Source organism: Heptranchias perlo, unplaced genomic scaffold (assembly GCF_035084215.1).
Source record: "Heptranchias perlo isolate sHepPer1 unplaced genomic scaffold, sHepPer1.hap1 HAP1_SCAFFOLD_1442, whole genome shotgun sequence".
In the NCBI taxonomy this organism is placed as follows: domain Eukaryota; kingdom Metazoa; phylum Chordata; class Chondrichthyes; order Hexanchiformes; family Hexanchidae; genus Heptranchias; species Heptranchias perlo.
Window position 1 is genome coordinate 1 of NW_027138692.1, and position 16178 is coordinate 16178.

Here is a 16178-nt window from a genome sequence, read left to right on the forward strand (position 1 = left end):
TCTCATTGACCGTGACCTCTCCCACAGAGAGAGAGACAGAGAGAGAGAGAGAGCGAGAGAGAGAGACAGGTCCCCGATCTATCTATCTATCAATCTCCGACCCTCTCACTGACCGAGACCTCTCCCACAGAGAGAGAGAGAGAGAGAGAGACAGACAGGTCCCCTATCTGTCTATCGATCTCCGACCCTCTCAGTGACCGAGACCTCTCCCAGAGAGAGAGAGAGAGAGAGAGAGAGCGAGAGCGAGAGAGACAGACAGACAGACAGGTCCCCTATCTATCTATCTATCAATCTCCGACCCTCTCACTGACCGAGACCTCTCCCACAGAGAGAGAGAGAGAGAGAGAGACAGGTCCCCTATCTATCTATCTATCAATCTCCGACCCTCTCACTGACCGACACCTCTCCCACAGAGAGAGAGAGAGACAGACAGGTCCCCTATCTATCTATCGATCTCCGACCCTCTCATTGACCGTGACCTCTCCCACAGAGAGAGAGACAGAGAGAGAGAGAGACAGGTCCCCTATCTATCTATCGATCTCCGACCCTCTCAGTGACCGAGACCTCTCCCACAGAGAGAGAGAGAGACAGAGAGAGAGACAGGTCCCCTATCTATCTATCTATCTATCTATCAAGCTCCGACCCTCTCACTGACCGAGACCTCTCCCACAGAGAGAGAGAGAGAGAGACAGACAGACAGGTCCCCTATCTATCTATCGATCTCCGACCCTCTCAGTGACCGAGATCTCGCCCACACAGAGAGAGAGAGAGAGAGAGAGAGAGAGAGAGAGGGAGACAGACAGGTCCCCTATCTGTCGATCTCCGACCCTCTCACTGACCGTGACTTCTCCCACAGAGAGAGAGAGAGAGAGAGAGACGGGCCCCTCTCCATCGATCTATCTATCTATCGATCTCCGACCCTCTCACTGACCGTGACCTCTCCCACCTATTGTCTTCTCCTTGCTGACTCGCCAGGTCAACGGTCCCTCGTGAATCATCCTCTGCTGCGTCAAGTCGAGATTCTGGAAGACAAGAGAGGGAGGATGAAGGTCATCAAAGTCAATTTCAGCGTGCGATGCTGCAGTGAGGAAGTGGTTGATTGGGGAAGGAAGCTGAGATATTGCCCTCAGTCGGTCTGGGTTAGGGTAATGGGGGAGACGGCATTTCAATAATCTAGGATTCGGTGTGTTCCCTGGGGAGAGTCGGCGGGTATCCCAGGGAGAGTCCGTGTGTTCCCATACGAGAGTCGGCGTGTACTCCAGTGAGAATCAGTCTGAACACCACAGAGTATCAGTGTGTATCCCAGTGAGAGTCAGCATCTTAATTGGAGGAGGGGGGGGAAATCGGAGGGGAGAGGGGGGAAATCGGAGGGGAGGGGGGTGAAATCGGAGGGGAGGGGGGTGAAATCGGAGGGAGGGGGTGAAATCGGAGGGGAGGGGGGTGAAATCGGAGGGGAGGGGGTGAAATCGGAGGGGGGGAGGGGGTGAAATCGGAGGGGAGGGGATTGAAATCGGAGGGGAGGGGGGAGGAAATCGGAGGGAGGGGGTTGAAATCGGAGGGGAGGGGGTTGAAATCGGAGGGGAGGGGGTTGAAATCGGAGGGGAGAGGGGTGAAATCGGAGGGGAGGGGGTGAAATCGGAGGGGAGAGGGGTGAAATCGGAGGGGAGGGGGTGAAATCGGAGGGGAGGGGGTGAAATCGGGGGGGGGGGGGGGAGAAGGAATGGGAGGGAGACTTCAAGGTTAAGTTACGAGGAGAGATTACACAAATTGGGACTGTATTCTCTCGAGTTTCGAAGGTTAAGGGGTGTTTATTGAGGGGAACGGGCGGGGAGAGGAGAGGGAACGGGAGGGGAGAGGAGAGGAGAGGGAACGGGAGGGGAGAGGAGAGGAGAGGGAACGGGAGGGGAGAGGAGAGGAAACGGGAGGGGAGAGGAGAGGGAACGGGAGGGGAGGGGAGAGGAGTGGGAACGGGAGGGGAGAGGAGAGGGAACGGGAGGGGAGGGGAGAGGGAAGGGGAGGGGAGAGGAGAGGGAACGGGAGGGGAGAGGAGAGGGAACGGGAGGGGAGAGGAGAGGGAACGGGAGGGGAGAGGAGAGGGAACGGGAGGGGAGAGGAGAGGGAACGGGAGGGGAGAGGAGAGGGAACGGGAGGGGAGAGGAGAGGAACGGGAGGGGAGAGGAGAGGGAACGGGAGGGGAGAGGAGAGGGAACGGGAGGGGAGGGGAGGGGAGAGGAGAGGGAACGGGAGGGGAGAGGAGAGGGAACGAGGGGAGAGGAGAGGGGAGAGGAGAGGGAACGGGAGGGGAGGGGAGGGGAGAGGAGAGGGAACGGGAGGGGAGAGGAGAGGGAACGGAGGGAGAGGAGAGGGAACGGGAGGGGAGAGGAGAGGGAACGGGAGGGGAGGGGAGGGGAGAGGAGAGGGAACGGGAGGGGAGAGGAGAGGGAACGGGAGGGGAGAGGAGAGGGAACGGGAGGGGAGAGGAGAGGGAACGGGAGGGGAGAGGAGAGGGAACGGAGGGGAGAGGAGAGGGAACGGGAGGGGAGAGGAGAGGGAACGGGAGGGAGGGGAGAGGAGAGGGAACGGGAGGGGAGGGGAGAGGGAAGGGGAGGGGAGGGGAGAGGAGAGGGAACGGGAGGGGAGGGGAGAGGGAAGGGGAGAGGAGAGGGAAGTGGAGGGGAGAGGAGCGGGAACGGGAGGGGAGGGGAGAGGAGCGGGAACGGGAGGGGGAGGGGAGAGGAGCGGGAACGGGAGGGGAGGGGAGAGGAGCGGGAACGGGAGGGGAGGGGAGAGGAGCGGGAACGGGAGGGGAGGGGAGAGGAGAGGGAACGGGAGGGGAGGGGAGAGGAGAGGGGAGAGGAGAGGAAACGGGAGGGGAGAGGAGAGGGAACGGGAGGGGAGGGGAGAGGAGAGGGAACGGGAGGGGAGGGGAGAGGGAAGGGGAGGGGAGAGGAGAGGGAACGGGAGGGGAGAGGAGAGGGAACGGGAGGGGAGAGGAGAGGGAACGGGAGGGGAGAGGAGAGGGAACGGGAGGGGAGAGGAGAGGGAACGGGAGGGGAGAGGAGAGGAACGGGAGGGGAGAGGAGAGGGAACGGGAGGGGAGAGGAGAGGGAACGGGAGGGGAGAGGAGAGGGAACGGGAGGGGAGGGGAGGGGAGGGGAGAGGAGAGGGAACGGGAGGGGAGAGGAGAGGGAACGGGAGGGGAGAGGAGAGGGAACGGGAGGGGAGAGGAGAGGGGAGAGGAGAGGGAACGGGAGGGGAGGGGAGGGGAGAGGAGAGGGAACGGGAGGGGAGAGGAGAGGGAACGGGAGGGGAGAGGAGAGGGAACGGGAGGGGAGGGGAGGGGAGAGGAGAGAGGGAACGGGAGGGGAGAGGAGAGGGAACGGGAGGGGAGAGGAGAGGGAACGGGAGGGGAGAGGAGAGGGAACGGGAGGGGAGAGGAGAGGGAACGGGAGGGGAGGGGAGAGGAGAGGAACGGGAGGGGAGGGTAGAGGGAAGGGGAGGGGAGGGGAGAGGAGAGGGAACGGGAGGGGAGGGGAGAGGGAAGGGGAGAGGAGAGAGAAGTGGAGGGGAGAGGAGCGGGAACGGGAGGGGAGGGGAGAGGAGCGGGAACGGGAGGGGAGGGGAGAGGAGCGGGAACGGGAGGGGAGGGGAGAGGAGCGGGAACGGGAGGGGAGGGGAGAGGAGCGGGAACGGGAGGGGAGGGGAGAGGAGCGGGGAACGGGAGGGGAGGGGAGAGGAGCGGGAACGGGAGGGGAGGGGAGAGGAGAGGGAACGGGAGGGGAGAGGAGAGGGAACGGGAGGGGAGGGGGAAGGGGAGGGGAGAGGGAAGGGGAGGGGAGGGGGAAGGGGAGGGAGAGGAAGGGGAGGGGAGAGGGAAGGGGAGGGGAGAGGAGAGGGAACGGGAGGGGAGAGGAGAGGGAACGGGAGGGAGAGGAGAGGGAACGGGAGGGGAGTGGTGAGGAACGGGAGGGGAGAGGTGAGGGAACGGGAGGGGAGGGGAAGGGAGGGGAGAGGGAAGGGGAGGGGAGAGGAGAGGGAACGGGAGGGGAGAGGAGGGACGGGAGGGGAGAGGAGAGGGAACGGGAGGGGAGGGGAGAGGGAACGGGAGGGGAGGGGAGAGGGAACGGGAGGGGAGGGGAGAGGAACGGGAGGGGAGGGGAGAGGGAACGGGAGGGGAGGGGAGAGGGAACGGGAGGGGAGGGGAGAGGGAACGGGAGGGGAGGGGAGAGGGAACGGGAGGGGAGGGGAGAGGGAACGGGAGGGGAGAGGAGAGGGAACGGGAGGGGAGGGGAGAGGGAAGGGGAGGGGAGGGGAGAGGGGAGGGGAGAGGAGGGGAGGGAGGGAGAGGGAACGGGAGGGGAGAGGAAACGGGAGGGGAGAGGAGAGGGAACGGGAGGGGAGGGGAGAGGGAACGGGAGGGGAGGGGAGAGGGAACGGGAGGGGAGAGGAGAGGGAACGGGAGGGGAGGGAGAGGGAAGGGGAGGGGAGAGGAGAGGGAAGAGGAGGGGAGAGGAGAGGAGAGGGAACGGGAGGGGAGAGGAGAGGGAAGGGGAGGGGAGAGGAGAGGGGAGGGGAGAGGAGAGGGAAGGGGAGGGGAGAGGAGAGGGAAGAGGAGGGTGAGAGGAGAGGGAAGAGGAGGGGAGAGGAGAGGGAAGGGGAGGGGAGAGGAGAGGGAAGGGGAGGGGAGATGAGAGGGAACGGGAGGGGAGAGGAGAGGGAACGGGAGGGGAGGGGAGAGGAGAGGGAACGGAGGGGAGAGGAGAGGAGAGGGAACGGGAGGGGAGAGGAGAGGAGAGGGAACGGGAGGGGAGAGGAGAGGGAACGGGAGGGGAGAGGAGAGGGAACGGGAGGGGAGAGGAGAGGGAACGGGAGGGAGAGGAGAGGGAACGGAGGGGAGGGGAGAGGGAACGGGAGGGGAGGGGAGAGGGAACGGGAGGGAGGGGAAAGGGAACGGGAGGGGAGGGGAGAGGGAACGGGAGGGGAGAGGAGAGGGAACGGGAGGGGAGAGGAGAGGGAACGGGAGGGGAGAGGAGAGGGAACGGGAGGGGAGGGGAGAGGAGAGGGAACGGGAGGGGAGGGGAGAGGAGAGGGAACGGGAGGGGAGGGGAGAGGGGAGAGGAGAGGGAACGGGAGGGGAGGGGAGAGGAGAGGGGAGAGGAGGGGAGGGGTGAGGGGAGGGGTGAGGGGAGGGGAGAGGAGGGGAGGGGTGAGGGGAGGGGAGGGGAGAGGGAGGGGTGAGGGGAGGGGAGGGGAGAGGGAACGGGAGGGAGGGGTGAGGGAAGGGGAGGGGAGAGGAGAGGGAACGGGAGGGGAGAGGAGAGGGAACGGGAGGGGAGAGGAGAGGGAACGGGAGGGGAGGGGAGAGGGAACGGGAGGGGAGGGGAGAGGGAACGGGAGGGGAGGGAGAGGGAGGGGAGAGGGAACGGGAGGGGAGGGGAGGGAGAGGAGAGGGAACAGGAGGGGAGGGGAGAGGAGAGGAACGGGAGGGAGAGGAGAGGGAACGGGAGGGGAGAGGAGAGGGAACGGAGGGGAGAGGAGAGGGAACGGGAGGGGAGAGGAGAGGGAACGGGAGGGGAGAGGAGAGGGAACGGGAGGGGAGAGGAGAGGGAACGGGAGGGGAGAGGAGAGGGAACGGGAGGCGAGGGGAGAGGAGAGGGAACGGGAGGCGAGGGAACGGGGGGGAGGGGGAACGGGGGGAGGGGGAACGGGGGGGAGGGGGAACGGGGGGAGGGGGAACGGGGGGGGGAGAGGGGGAACGGGGGGGAGGGGGAACGGGGGGAGGGGGGACGGGGGGGAGGGGGGACGGGGGGGGAGGGGGGACGGGGGGGAGGGGGGACGGGGGGGAGAGGGGGAACGGGGGGAGGGGGGAGGGGGAACGGGGGGGAGGGGGAACGGGGGGGAGGGAGAACGGGGGGGAGGGGGAACGGGGGGGAGGGGAACGGGGGGGGGAGGGGGAACGGGGGAGGGGAGGGGACGGGGGGAGGCGGACGGAGGGAGAGGGGGAACGGGGGGAGGGGGGAACGGGGGGAGGGGGAACGGGGGGAGGGGGAACGGGGGGAGGGGGAACGGGGGGAGGGGGAACGGGGGGAGGGGGAACGGGGGGAGGGGGAACGGGGGGAGGGGGAACGGGGGGAGGGGGAACGGGGGGAGGGGGGACGGGGGGAGGGGGGACGGGGGGAGGGGGAACGGGGGGAGGGGGACGGGGGGACGGGGAGGGGACGGGGGGACGGGGGAGGGGGGAGGGGGGACGGGGGGAGGGGGGAACGGGGGAGAGGGGCGGGGAGGGGAGGGGAGAGGGGCGGGGAAGGGAGAGGAGGGGCGGGGAAGGGAGAGGGGGGGCGGGGCCGGGAGAGGGGGGGGCGGGGCCGGGAGAGTGGAGGGGCGTGGAGGGGAGAGGCGGAGAGGGGAGGAGCGTGGAGGGGGAGAGGGGAGGAGCGTGGAGGGGAGAGGGGCGTGGAGGGGAGAGGGGAGGGGCGGGGGAGAGGGGAGGGGCGGGGGAGAGGGGAGGGGCGGGGGAGAGGGGGGGGCGGGGAGGGGCGGGGGAGAGGGGAGGGGCGAGGGGAGGGGAGAGGGAGGGCGTGGAGGGGAGAGGGGAGGGGCGGGGGAGAGGGGAGGGGCGGGGGAGAGGGGAGGGGCGGGGGAGAAGGGAGGGGCGGGGGAGAGGGGAGGGGCGAGGGGGGAGGGGAGGGGCGAGGGGAGGGAGAGGGGAGGGGCGTGGAGGGGAGAGGGGCGTGGAGGGGAGAGGGCGTGGAGGGGAGAGGGGAGGGGCGGGGGAGAGGGGAGGGGCGGGGGAGAGGGGAGGGGCGAGGGGGGAGGGGAGGGCGAGGGGAGGGGCGAGGGGGGAGGGGAGGGGCGAGGGGGGGACGGGGGGAGGGGGGGACGGGGGGGGAGGCGAGGGGGACGGGAGGGAGGCGAGGGGGGACGGGAGGGGAGGCGAGGGGGACGGGAGGGGAGGCGAGGGGGGACGGGAGGGGAGGCGAGGGGGGACGGGAGGGGAGGCGAGGGGGAACCGGAGGGGAGGCGAGGGGGAACCGGAGGGGAGGCGAGGGGAACCGGAGGGGAGGCGAGGGGGGGCGGGAGGGGAGGCGAGGGGGGGCGGGAGGGGAGGCGGGAGGGGAGGCGAGGCGAGGGGGGACGGGAGGCGTGGCGAGGGGGGACGGGAGGGGAGGCGGGGCGGGGCGGGAGGGGGCACGGGAGGGGGGGCGAGGGGGGACGGGAGGGGAGGCGAGGGGGAACCGGAGGGGAGGCGAGGGGGAACCGGAGGCGAGGCGAGGGGGAACCGGAGGGGAGGCGAGGGGGAACCGGAGGCGAGGCGAGGGGGAACCGGAGGCGAGGGGGAACCGGAGGGGAGGCGAGGGGGAACCGGAGGCGAGGCGAGGGGGAACCGGAGGCGAGGCGAGGGGGAACCGGAGGCGAGGCGAGGGGGAACCGGAGGCGAGGCGAGGGGGAACCGGAGGCGAGGGGTTACCGGCTGGAACCGTCCACCACACACCTTGAACTCGAAGGCGACGGGGTTGTTGGCCCGCTCCAGTGAGCTGGTGTCCAGCCGTCTCTGGTAATCGTCCAGACGCTGCCTGTTCTCGGTCTCCTTCACTGCCTCGTTGACTGAGGTGAGGGTGAGTCGGCAGCACTCCCGCACCACAACCAGCTTCTCCCGCTCCACCCGGTCTGAGGAGGACAAGTGGGAGGACAGTCAAAAGAGTTCCCTCCGCAGGGCAAAGGACGGCACGGCCTCCGTCGAACTCCCTTCCACGTCCGATGAAAGTCAAGAGTCTTCATCATTCCACGGGACAGTCTCTATACCCCAATATACAGTAACAGGGACCCTTCACCCCACGGGACAGTCTCTATACCCCAATATACAGTAACAGGGACCCTTCACCCCACGGGACAGTCTCTACACCCCAATATACAGTAACAGGGACCCTTCACCCCACGGGACGGTCTCTATACCCCAATATACAGTAACAGGGACCCTTCACCCCACGGGACAGTCTCTATACCCCAATATACAGTAACAGGGACCCTTCACCCCACGGGACGGTCTCTATACCCCAATATACAGTAACAGGGACCCTTCACCCCACGGGACAGTCTCTATACCCCAATATACAGTAACAGGGACCCTTCACCCCACGGGACAGTCTCTATACCCCAATATACAGTAACAGGGACCCTTCACCCCACGGGACAGTCTCTATACCCCAATATACAGTAACAGAGACCCTTCACCCCACGGGACAGTCTCTATACCTCAATATACAGTAACAGGGACCCTTCACCCCACGGGACGGTCTCTATACCCCAATATACAGTAACAGGGACCCTTCACCCCACGGGACATTCTCTATACCCCAATATACAGTAACAGGGACCCTTCACCCCACGGGACAGTCTCTATACCCCAATATACAGTAACAGGGACCCTTCACCCCACTGGACAGTCTCCATACCCCAATATACAGTAACAGGGACCCTTCACCTCACGGGACAGTCTCTATACCCCAATATGGTTTTGTGAGAGGAAAATCATGTCTCACGAATTTGATTGAGTTTTTGAAGGGGTAACCAAGAAGATAGATGAGGGCTGTGCAGTAGACGTGGTCTACATGGACTTCAGCAAAGCCTTTGACAAGGTACCGCATGGTAGGTTGTTACATAAGGTTAAATCTCATGGGATCCAAGGTGAGGTAGCCAATTGGATACAAATTGGCTTGACGACAGAAGACAGAGGGTGGTTGTCGAGGGTTGTTTTTCAAACTGGATGCCTGTGTCCAGCGGTGTGCCTCAGGGATCGGTGCTGGGTCCGCTGTTATTTGTTATTTATATTAATGATTTGGATGAGAATTTAGGAGGCATGGTTAGTAAGTTTGCAGATGACAACAAGATTGGTGGCATTGTGGACAGTGAAGAAGGTTATCTAGGATTGCAACGGGATCTTGATAAATTGGGCCAGTGGGCCGATGAATGGCAGATGGAGTTTAATTTAGATAAATGTGAGGTGATGCATTTTGGTAGATCGAATCGGGCCAGGACCTACTCCGTTAATGGTAGGGCGTTGGGGAGAGTTATAGAACAAAGAGATCTAGGAGTACAGATTCATAGCTCCTTGAAAGTGGAGTCACAGGTGGATAGGGTGGTGAAGAAGGCATTCAGCATGCTTGGTTTCATTGGTCAGAACATTGAATGCAGGAGTTGGGATGTCTTGTTGAAGTTGTACAGGGCATTGGTGAGGCCACACTTGGAGTACTGTGTACAGTTCTGGTCACCCTATTATAGAAAGGATATTATTAAACTAGAAAGAGTGCAGAAAAGATTTACTAGGATGCTACCGGGACTTGATGGTTTGACTTACAGGGAGAGGTTAGACAGACTGGGACTTTATTCCCTGGAGAGTAGGAGGTTAAGGGGTGATCTTATAGAAGTCTATAAAATAATGAGGGGCATAGATAAGGTCGATAGTCAAAATCTTTTCCCAAAGGTAGGGGAGTCCATAACGAGGGGGCACAGATTTAAGGTGAGAGGGGAGAGATACAAAAGGATCCAGAGGGGCAATTTTTTCACTCAAAGGGTGGTGAGTGTCTGGAACGAGCTGCCAGAGGCAGTAGTAGAGGCGGGGTACAATTTTGTCTTTTAAAAAGCATTTGGACAGTTACATGGGGAAGATGGGTATCGAGGATATGGGCCAAGTGCAGGCAATTGGGACTAGCTTAGTGGTATAAACTGGGCGACATGGACATGTTGGGCCGAAGGGCCTGTTTCCATGTTGTAACTTCTATGATTCTATGATTCTATGAATATACAGTAACAGGGACCCTTCACTCCACGGGACAGTCTCTATACCCCAATATACAGTAACAGGGACCCTTCACCCCACGGGACGGTCTCTATTCCCCAATATACAGTTACAGGGACCCTTCACCCCACGGGACAGTCTCTATACCCCAATATACAGTAACAGGGACCCTTCACCCCACGGGACAGTCTCTATACCCCAATATGCAGTTACAGGGACCCTTCACCCCACGGGACGGTCTCTATACCCCAATATACAGTAACAGGGACCCTTCATTCCACGGGACGGTCTCTATACCCCAATATACAGTAACAGGGACCCTTCACCCCACGGGACAGTCTCTGTACCCCAATATACAGTAACAGGGACCCTTCACTCCACGGGACAGTCTCTATACCCCAATACACAGTAACAGGGACCCTTCACCCCACGGGACAGTCTCTGTACCCCAATATACAGTAACAGGGACCCTTCACCCCACGGGACAGTCTCTATACCCCAATATACAGTTACAGGGACCCTTCACCCCACGGGACGGTCTCTATACCCAATATACAGTAACAGGGACCCTTCACTCCACGGGACAGTCTCTATACCCCAGTATACAGTTACAGGGACCCTTCACCCCACGGGACAGTCTCTATACCCCAATATACAGTAACAGGGACCCTTCACCCGACGGGACAGTCTCTATACCCCAATATACAGTAACAGGGACCCTTCACCCCACGGGACGGTCTCTATACCCCAATATACAGTAACAGGGACCCTTCACTCCACGGGACGGTCTCTATACCCCAATATACAGTAACAGGAACCCTTCACCCCACGGGACAGTCTCTATTCCCCAATATACAGTAACAGGGACCCTTCACCCCACGGGACAGTCTCTATACCCCAATATACAGTAACAGGGACCCTTCACCCCACGGGACAGTCTCTAAACCCCAATATACAGTAACAGGGACCCTTCACCCCACGGGACAGTCTCTATACCCCAATATACAGTAACAGGGACCCTTCACCCCACGGGACAGTCTCTATACCCCAATATACAGTAACAGGGACCCTTCACTCCACGGGACAGTCTCTATACCCCAATATACAGTAACAGGGACCCTTCACCCCACGGGACAGTCTCTATACCCCAATATACAGTAACAGGGACCCTTCACCCCACGGGACAGTCTCTATACCCCAATATACAGTAACAGGGACCCTTCACCCCACTGGACAGTCTCTATACCCCAATATACAGTAACAGGGACCCTTCACCCCACGGGACAGTCTCTATACCCCAATATACAGTAACAGGGACCCTTCACCCCACGGGACAGTCTCTATACCCCAATATACAGTAACAGGGACCCGTCACCCCACGGGACAGTCTCTATACCCCAATATACAGTAACAGGGACCCTTCACCCCACGGGACAGTCTCTATACCCCAATATACAGTAACAGGGACCCGTCACCCCACGGGACAGTCTCTATACCCCAATATACAGTAACAGGGACCCTTCACCCCACTGGACAGTCTCTATACCCCAATATACAGTAACAGGGACCCTTCACTCCACGGGACAGCATCTATACCCCAATATACAGTAACAGGGACCCTTCACCCCACGGGACAGTCTCTATACCCCAATATACAGTAACAGGGACCCTTCACCCCACGGGACAGTCTCTATACCCCAATATACAGTAACAGGGACCCTTCACCCCACGGGACAGTCTCTATACCCCAATATACAGTAACAGGGACCCGTCACCCCACGGGACAGTCTCTCCCCCAATATACAGTAACAGGGACCCTTCACCCCATGGGACAGTCTCTATACCCCAATATACAGTAACAGGGACCCTTCACCCCACTGGACAGTCTCTATACCCCAATATACAGTAACAGGGACCCTTCACTCCACGGGACAGCATCTATACCCCAATATACAGTAACAGGGACCCTTCACCCCACGGGACAGTCTCTATACCCCAATATACAGTAACAGGGACCCTTCACCCCACGGGACAGTCTCTATACCCCAATATACAGTAACAGGGACCCTTCACCCCACGGGACAGTCTCTATACCCCAATATACAGTAACAGGGACCCTTCACTCCACGGGACAGTCTCTATACCCCAATATACAGTAACAGGGACCCTTCACCCCACGGGACAGTCTCTATACCCCAATATACAGTAACAGGGACCCTTCACCCCACGGGACAGTCTCTGGACTCTCTCACCGTCTGTGTACTTGATGATATTCTCCAGTAAGAGAGGATACTTGGTCAGTCGCTGCATTTCCGAGACGAGGAGATCTTTGAGTTGAAGTCTGCGACATTCCCTGTTCCTCTCTGCTTCCTGCGAGAAACGACGTGTATTTAAACAGCCCCTTTCACCACCTTGGGACGTCCCAAAGCTTCACAAGCCAATGAAGTCCTTCCTTGAAGGGTAGTCACCATTGTAATACAAACATAGAAAATAGGAGCAGGAGTGGGCCATTCGTCCCTTCGATCCTGCTCCGCCATTCAATATGATCATGGCTGATCCTCTATCTCAATACCATATTCCCGCTCTCTCCCCGTACCCCTTGATGCCTTTTGTGTCTAGAAATCTCTCCAGCTCCTTCTTAAATATATTCAGTGACTTGGCCTCCACAGCCTTCTGTGGTAGAGAATTCCACATCTCAGTCCTAAATGTCCTACCCCGAATCCTGAGACTGTGACCCCTCTTTCTGTATCCCCCCAGCCAGGGGAAGCATCCTCCCTGCATCCAGTCTGTCCAGCCCTGTCAGAATTTTTTTGTTATATTCTTCTAAACTCGAGTGAATACAGGCCGAGTCGACCCAATCTCTCCTCAAATGACAGCCCAGCCATCGCAGGGATCAGTCTGGTGAACCTTCGCTGCACTCCCTCTATGGCAAGTATATTCTTTCTTAGGTAAGGAGACCAAAACTGCACACAATACTCCAGGTGTGGTCTCACCAAGGCCCTGTTGAACTGCAGTAAGACATCCTTGCTCCTGCACTCTCATCCTCTTGCAATGAAGGCCAACATACCATTTGCCTTCCTAACTGCTTGCTGCACCTGCATGTTTGCTTTCAGTGACTGGTGTGCAAGGACACCCAGGTCCCCTTTGTACATCAACATTCCCCAATCTAACACCGTTTAAATAATACTCTGCCTTTCTGTTTTTCCTTCCTTCGTGGATAACTTCATATTTATCCACATTATACCATGTATTTGCCCACTCACTCAACTTGTCTAAATCGCCTTGAAGCCTCTGTGCACCCTCCTCACAACTCACGATCCCACCTAGTTTCGTGTCGCAGCAAACTTGGAAATATTACATTTGGTTCCCTCATCCAAATCATTGATATATATTGTGAATGGCTGGGGCCCAAGCACTGATCCCTGCGGTACCCCACTAGTTACAGCCAGCCAACCTGAAAAAGACCCATTTATTCTTCCTCTATGTTTCCCGTCTGTTAACCAATTTTCAATCCATGCCACTATATTACCCCCAATACCATGTGCTTTAATTTTGCACACTAACCTCTGATGTGCGACTTCATCAAAGGCCTTTGGAAAATCTAAATAAACCACATCCACTGGTTCTTCCTTCCCTAATCTACTCATTACATCCTCAAAAAACTCCAGTAGGTTTGTCAAACACGATTTCCCTTTCATAAATCCATGCTGACTTTGTCTAATCCCGTTGATATTTTCTAAGTGTCCTGTTGTCACATCCTTTATAACAGACTCGAGCATTTTCCCTATTATTGATGTTGGACTAACTGGTCTGTAATTCCCTGTTTTCTCTCTCCCTCCTTTTTTAAATAGTGGGGTGACATTTGCCACCCTCCAATCTGCAGGAACTATTCCGTCATCGATAGAATTTTGGAAGATGACAACCAATGCATCCACTATTTCCATGGCTGCCTCTTTTAGTACTCTGGGATGCAGATTATCAGGCCCTGGGGATTTATCAGCTTTCAGTCCCATTCATTTCTCCAGCACTATATTTTTTACGAATACTAATTTCCTTTAATTCCAGCAATGTAGAAAACATGGCAGCTAATGTGCTCACAGCAAGATCCCACAAACAGGGATGTGAGAAATGACCAGATAATGTTTTTTAGTATTGTTGGTTGAGGGATAAATATTTGGCTGAGGAGAGCTTCCCCTGTTTGTCTTGTAATAGTGGCCGTGTGATCTCGTACATCCACCTGAGAGGGCAGACGGACCCTTGGTTTAACTTCTCACGCGAAAGACGGCCCCTCCGACAGTGCAGCACTCCCTCAGGACTGGCCCTCCGACAGTGCGGCGCTCCCTCAGTACTGACCCTCCGACAGTGCGGCGCTCCCTCAGTACTGACCCCCCGACAGTGCGGCACTCCCTCAGTACTGACCCTCCGACAGTGCAGCACTCCCTCAGTACTGGCCCACTGACAGTGCGGCGCTCCCTCAGTACCGGCCCTCCGACAGTGCGGCACTCCCTCAGTACTGACCCTCCGACAGTGCAGCACTCCCTCAGTACCGACCCTCCGACAGTGCAGCACTCCCTCAGTACCGACCCTCCGACAGTGCAGCACTCCCTCAGTACTGACCCTCCGACAGTGCGGCGCTCCCTCAGTACCGACCCTCCGACAGTGCAGCACTCCCTCAGTACTGGCCCACCGACAGTGCAGCACTCCCTCAGTACTGGCCCACCGACAGTGCAGCACTCCCTCAGTACTGACCCTCCGACAGTGCGGCACTCCCTCAGTACTGACCCTCCGACAGTGCGGCACTCCCTCAGTACTGACCCCCGACAGTGCGGCGCTCCCTCAGTACTGACCCCCGACAGTGCAGCACTCCCTCAGTACTGACCCTCCGACAGTGCGGCGCTCCCTCAGTACTGACCCTCCGACAGTGCAGCACTCCCTCAGTACTGACCCTCCGACAGTGCGGCACTCCCTCAGTACTGACCCCCGACAGTGCGGCGCTCCCTCAGTTCTGACCCCCGACAGTGCAGCACTCCCTCAGTACTGCATCTGGAGTGAGCCTGGGATTTTCTGTCCAACTCTCTGGAACGGAGCTCGAACCCACGACATTCTGACTCAGATTCCAGCCCCGGTGTGATACCGAGCTCCACATACAGACCCAGGTCTAATCCCCAGCCCTCGTCTGTACTGAATTAACCACCCCAAACCCCCTGCTTCCCGACATACCATCATGAAGTACTGGAATCGCTGCTCTTTCCGCTGCTTATTCCGAATTAATTGCAGGCCAAAGGACTGGGAGCTGCAGAATCCAGACACCACTTCCCGGAAATGGTCACCGGGCTCTCCGTCAAACTGTGGGGGGAGGAGGAGTAACACAGAGTGAGGCGCAGCGATTGGACAGAGTGAGGCGCAGAGTGAGATTGGACAGAGTGAGGCGCAGAGTGAGATTGGACAGAGTGAGACAAAGAGGGAGATTGTACACACAGAGTGAGAAACAGTTAGACTGCACACACAGAATGAGATTGTATACACAGAGTGAGTGAGGCACAGGGTGAGATTGTACACATGGAGAGGGGGGGTCGAGCGAGGGAGAGGGGGGTCGAGCGGGGGAGAGGGGGTCGAGCGGGGCAGGCGGGGGAGAGCGGGGGAGAGGGGGTCGAGCGGGGCAGGCGGGGGAGAGCGGGGCAGGCGGGGGAGAGCGGGGCAGGCGGGGGAGAGCGGGGCAGGCGGGGGAGAGCGGGGCAGGCGGGGGAGAGCGGGGCAGGCGGGGGAGAGCGGGGCAGGCGGGGGAGAGCGGAGCGGGCGGGGGAGAGCGGAGCGGGCGGGGCAGAGCGGAGCGGGCGGGGGAGAGCGGGGCAGGCGGGGGAGAGCGGGGCAGGCGGGGGAGAGCGGGGCAGGCGGGGGAGAGCGGGGCAGGCGGGGGAGAGCGGGGCAGGCGGGGGAGAGCGGAGCGGGCGGGGCAGAGCGGAGCGGGCGGGGGAGAGCGGGGCAGGCGGGGGAGAGCGGGGCAGGCGGGGGAGAGCGGGGCAGGCGGGGGAGAGCGGGGCAGGCGGGGGGAGAGCGGGGCAGGCGGGGGAGAGCGGGGCAGGCGGGGGAGAGCGGGGCCGGGCGGGGGAGAGCGGGGCCGGGCGGGGGAGAGGGGGTCGGGCGGGGGAGAGGGGGTCGGGCGGGGGAGAGGGGGTCGAGCGGGGGAGAGGGGGTCGAGCGGGGGAGAGCGGGGCAGGCGGGGGAGAGCGGGGCAGGCGGGGGAGAGCGGGGCAGGCGGGGGAGAGCGGGGCAGGCGGGGGGAGAGCGGGGCAGGCGGGGGAGAGCGGAGCGGGCGGGGCAGAGCGGAGCGGGCGGGGGAGAGCGGGGCAGGCGGGGGAGAGCGGGGCAGGCGGGGGAGAGC

At 60.7% G+C, this 16178-nt stretch overlaps 1 protein-coding gene across 1 annotated transcript; it reads right to left on the bottom strand.

Moving 5' to 3' along the window:
* Positions 1–901: 901 nt before the first annotated feature.
* LOC137308920 (rho guanine nucleotide exchange factor 1-like) lies at positions 902–15138 on the bottom strand. The gene is made up of 4 exons (XM_067977364.1): positions 15017–15138; positions 12049–12166; positions 7493–7668; positions 902–1022 (listed from the first exon to the last, which is right to left on the bottom strand). Exons 1-4 carry the CDS (start codon positions 15020–15022, stop codon positions 924–926), a joined length of 399 nt encoding a protein of 132 aa, XP_067833465.1. The 5' UTR covers positions 15023–15138; the 3' UTR covers positions 902–923.
* Positions 15139–16178: the final 1040 nt, after the last annotated feature.

What these genes read in the sequence shown, in the direction of transcription:
- LOC137308920 (XM_067977364.1), bottom strand. An exon ending in TATCATCAAGTACACAGACG is followed by an intron (nt 7,669 to 12,048) that starts GTGAGAGAGTCC and finishes TGTCCTCCTCAG; the next exon opens with ACCGGGTGGAGCGGGAGAAG. An exon ending in CCGTCGCCTTCGAGTTCAAG is followed by an intron (nt 1,023 to 7,492) that starts GTGTGTGGTGGA and finishes CTTGTCTTCCAG; the next exon opens with AATCTCGACTTGACGCAGCA.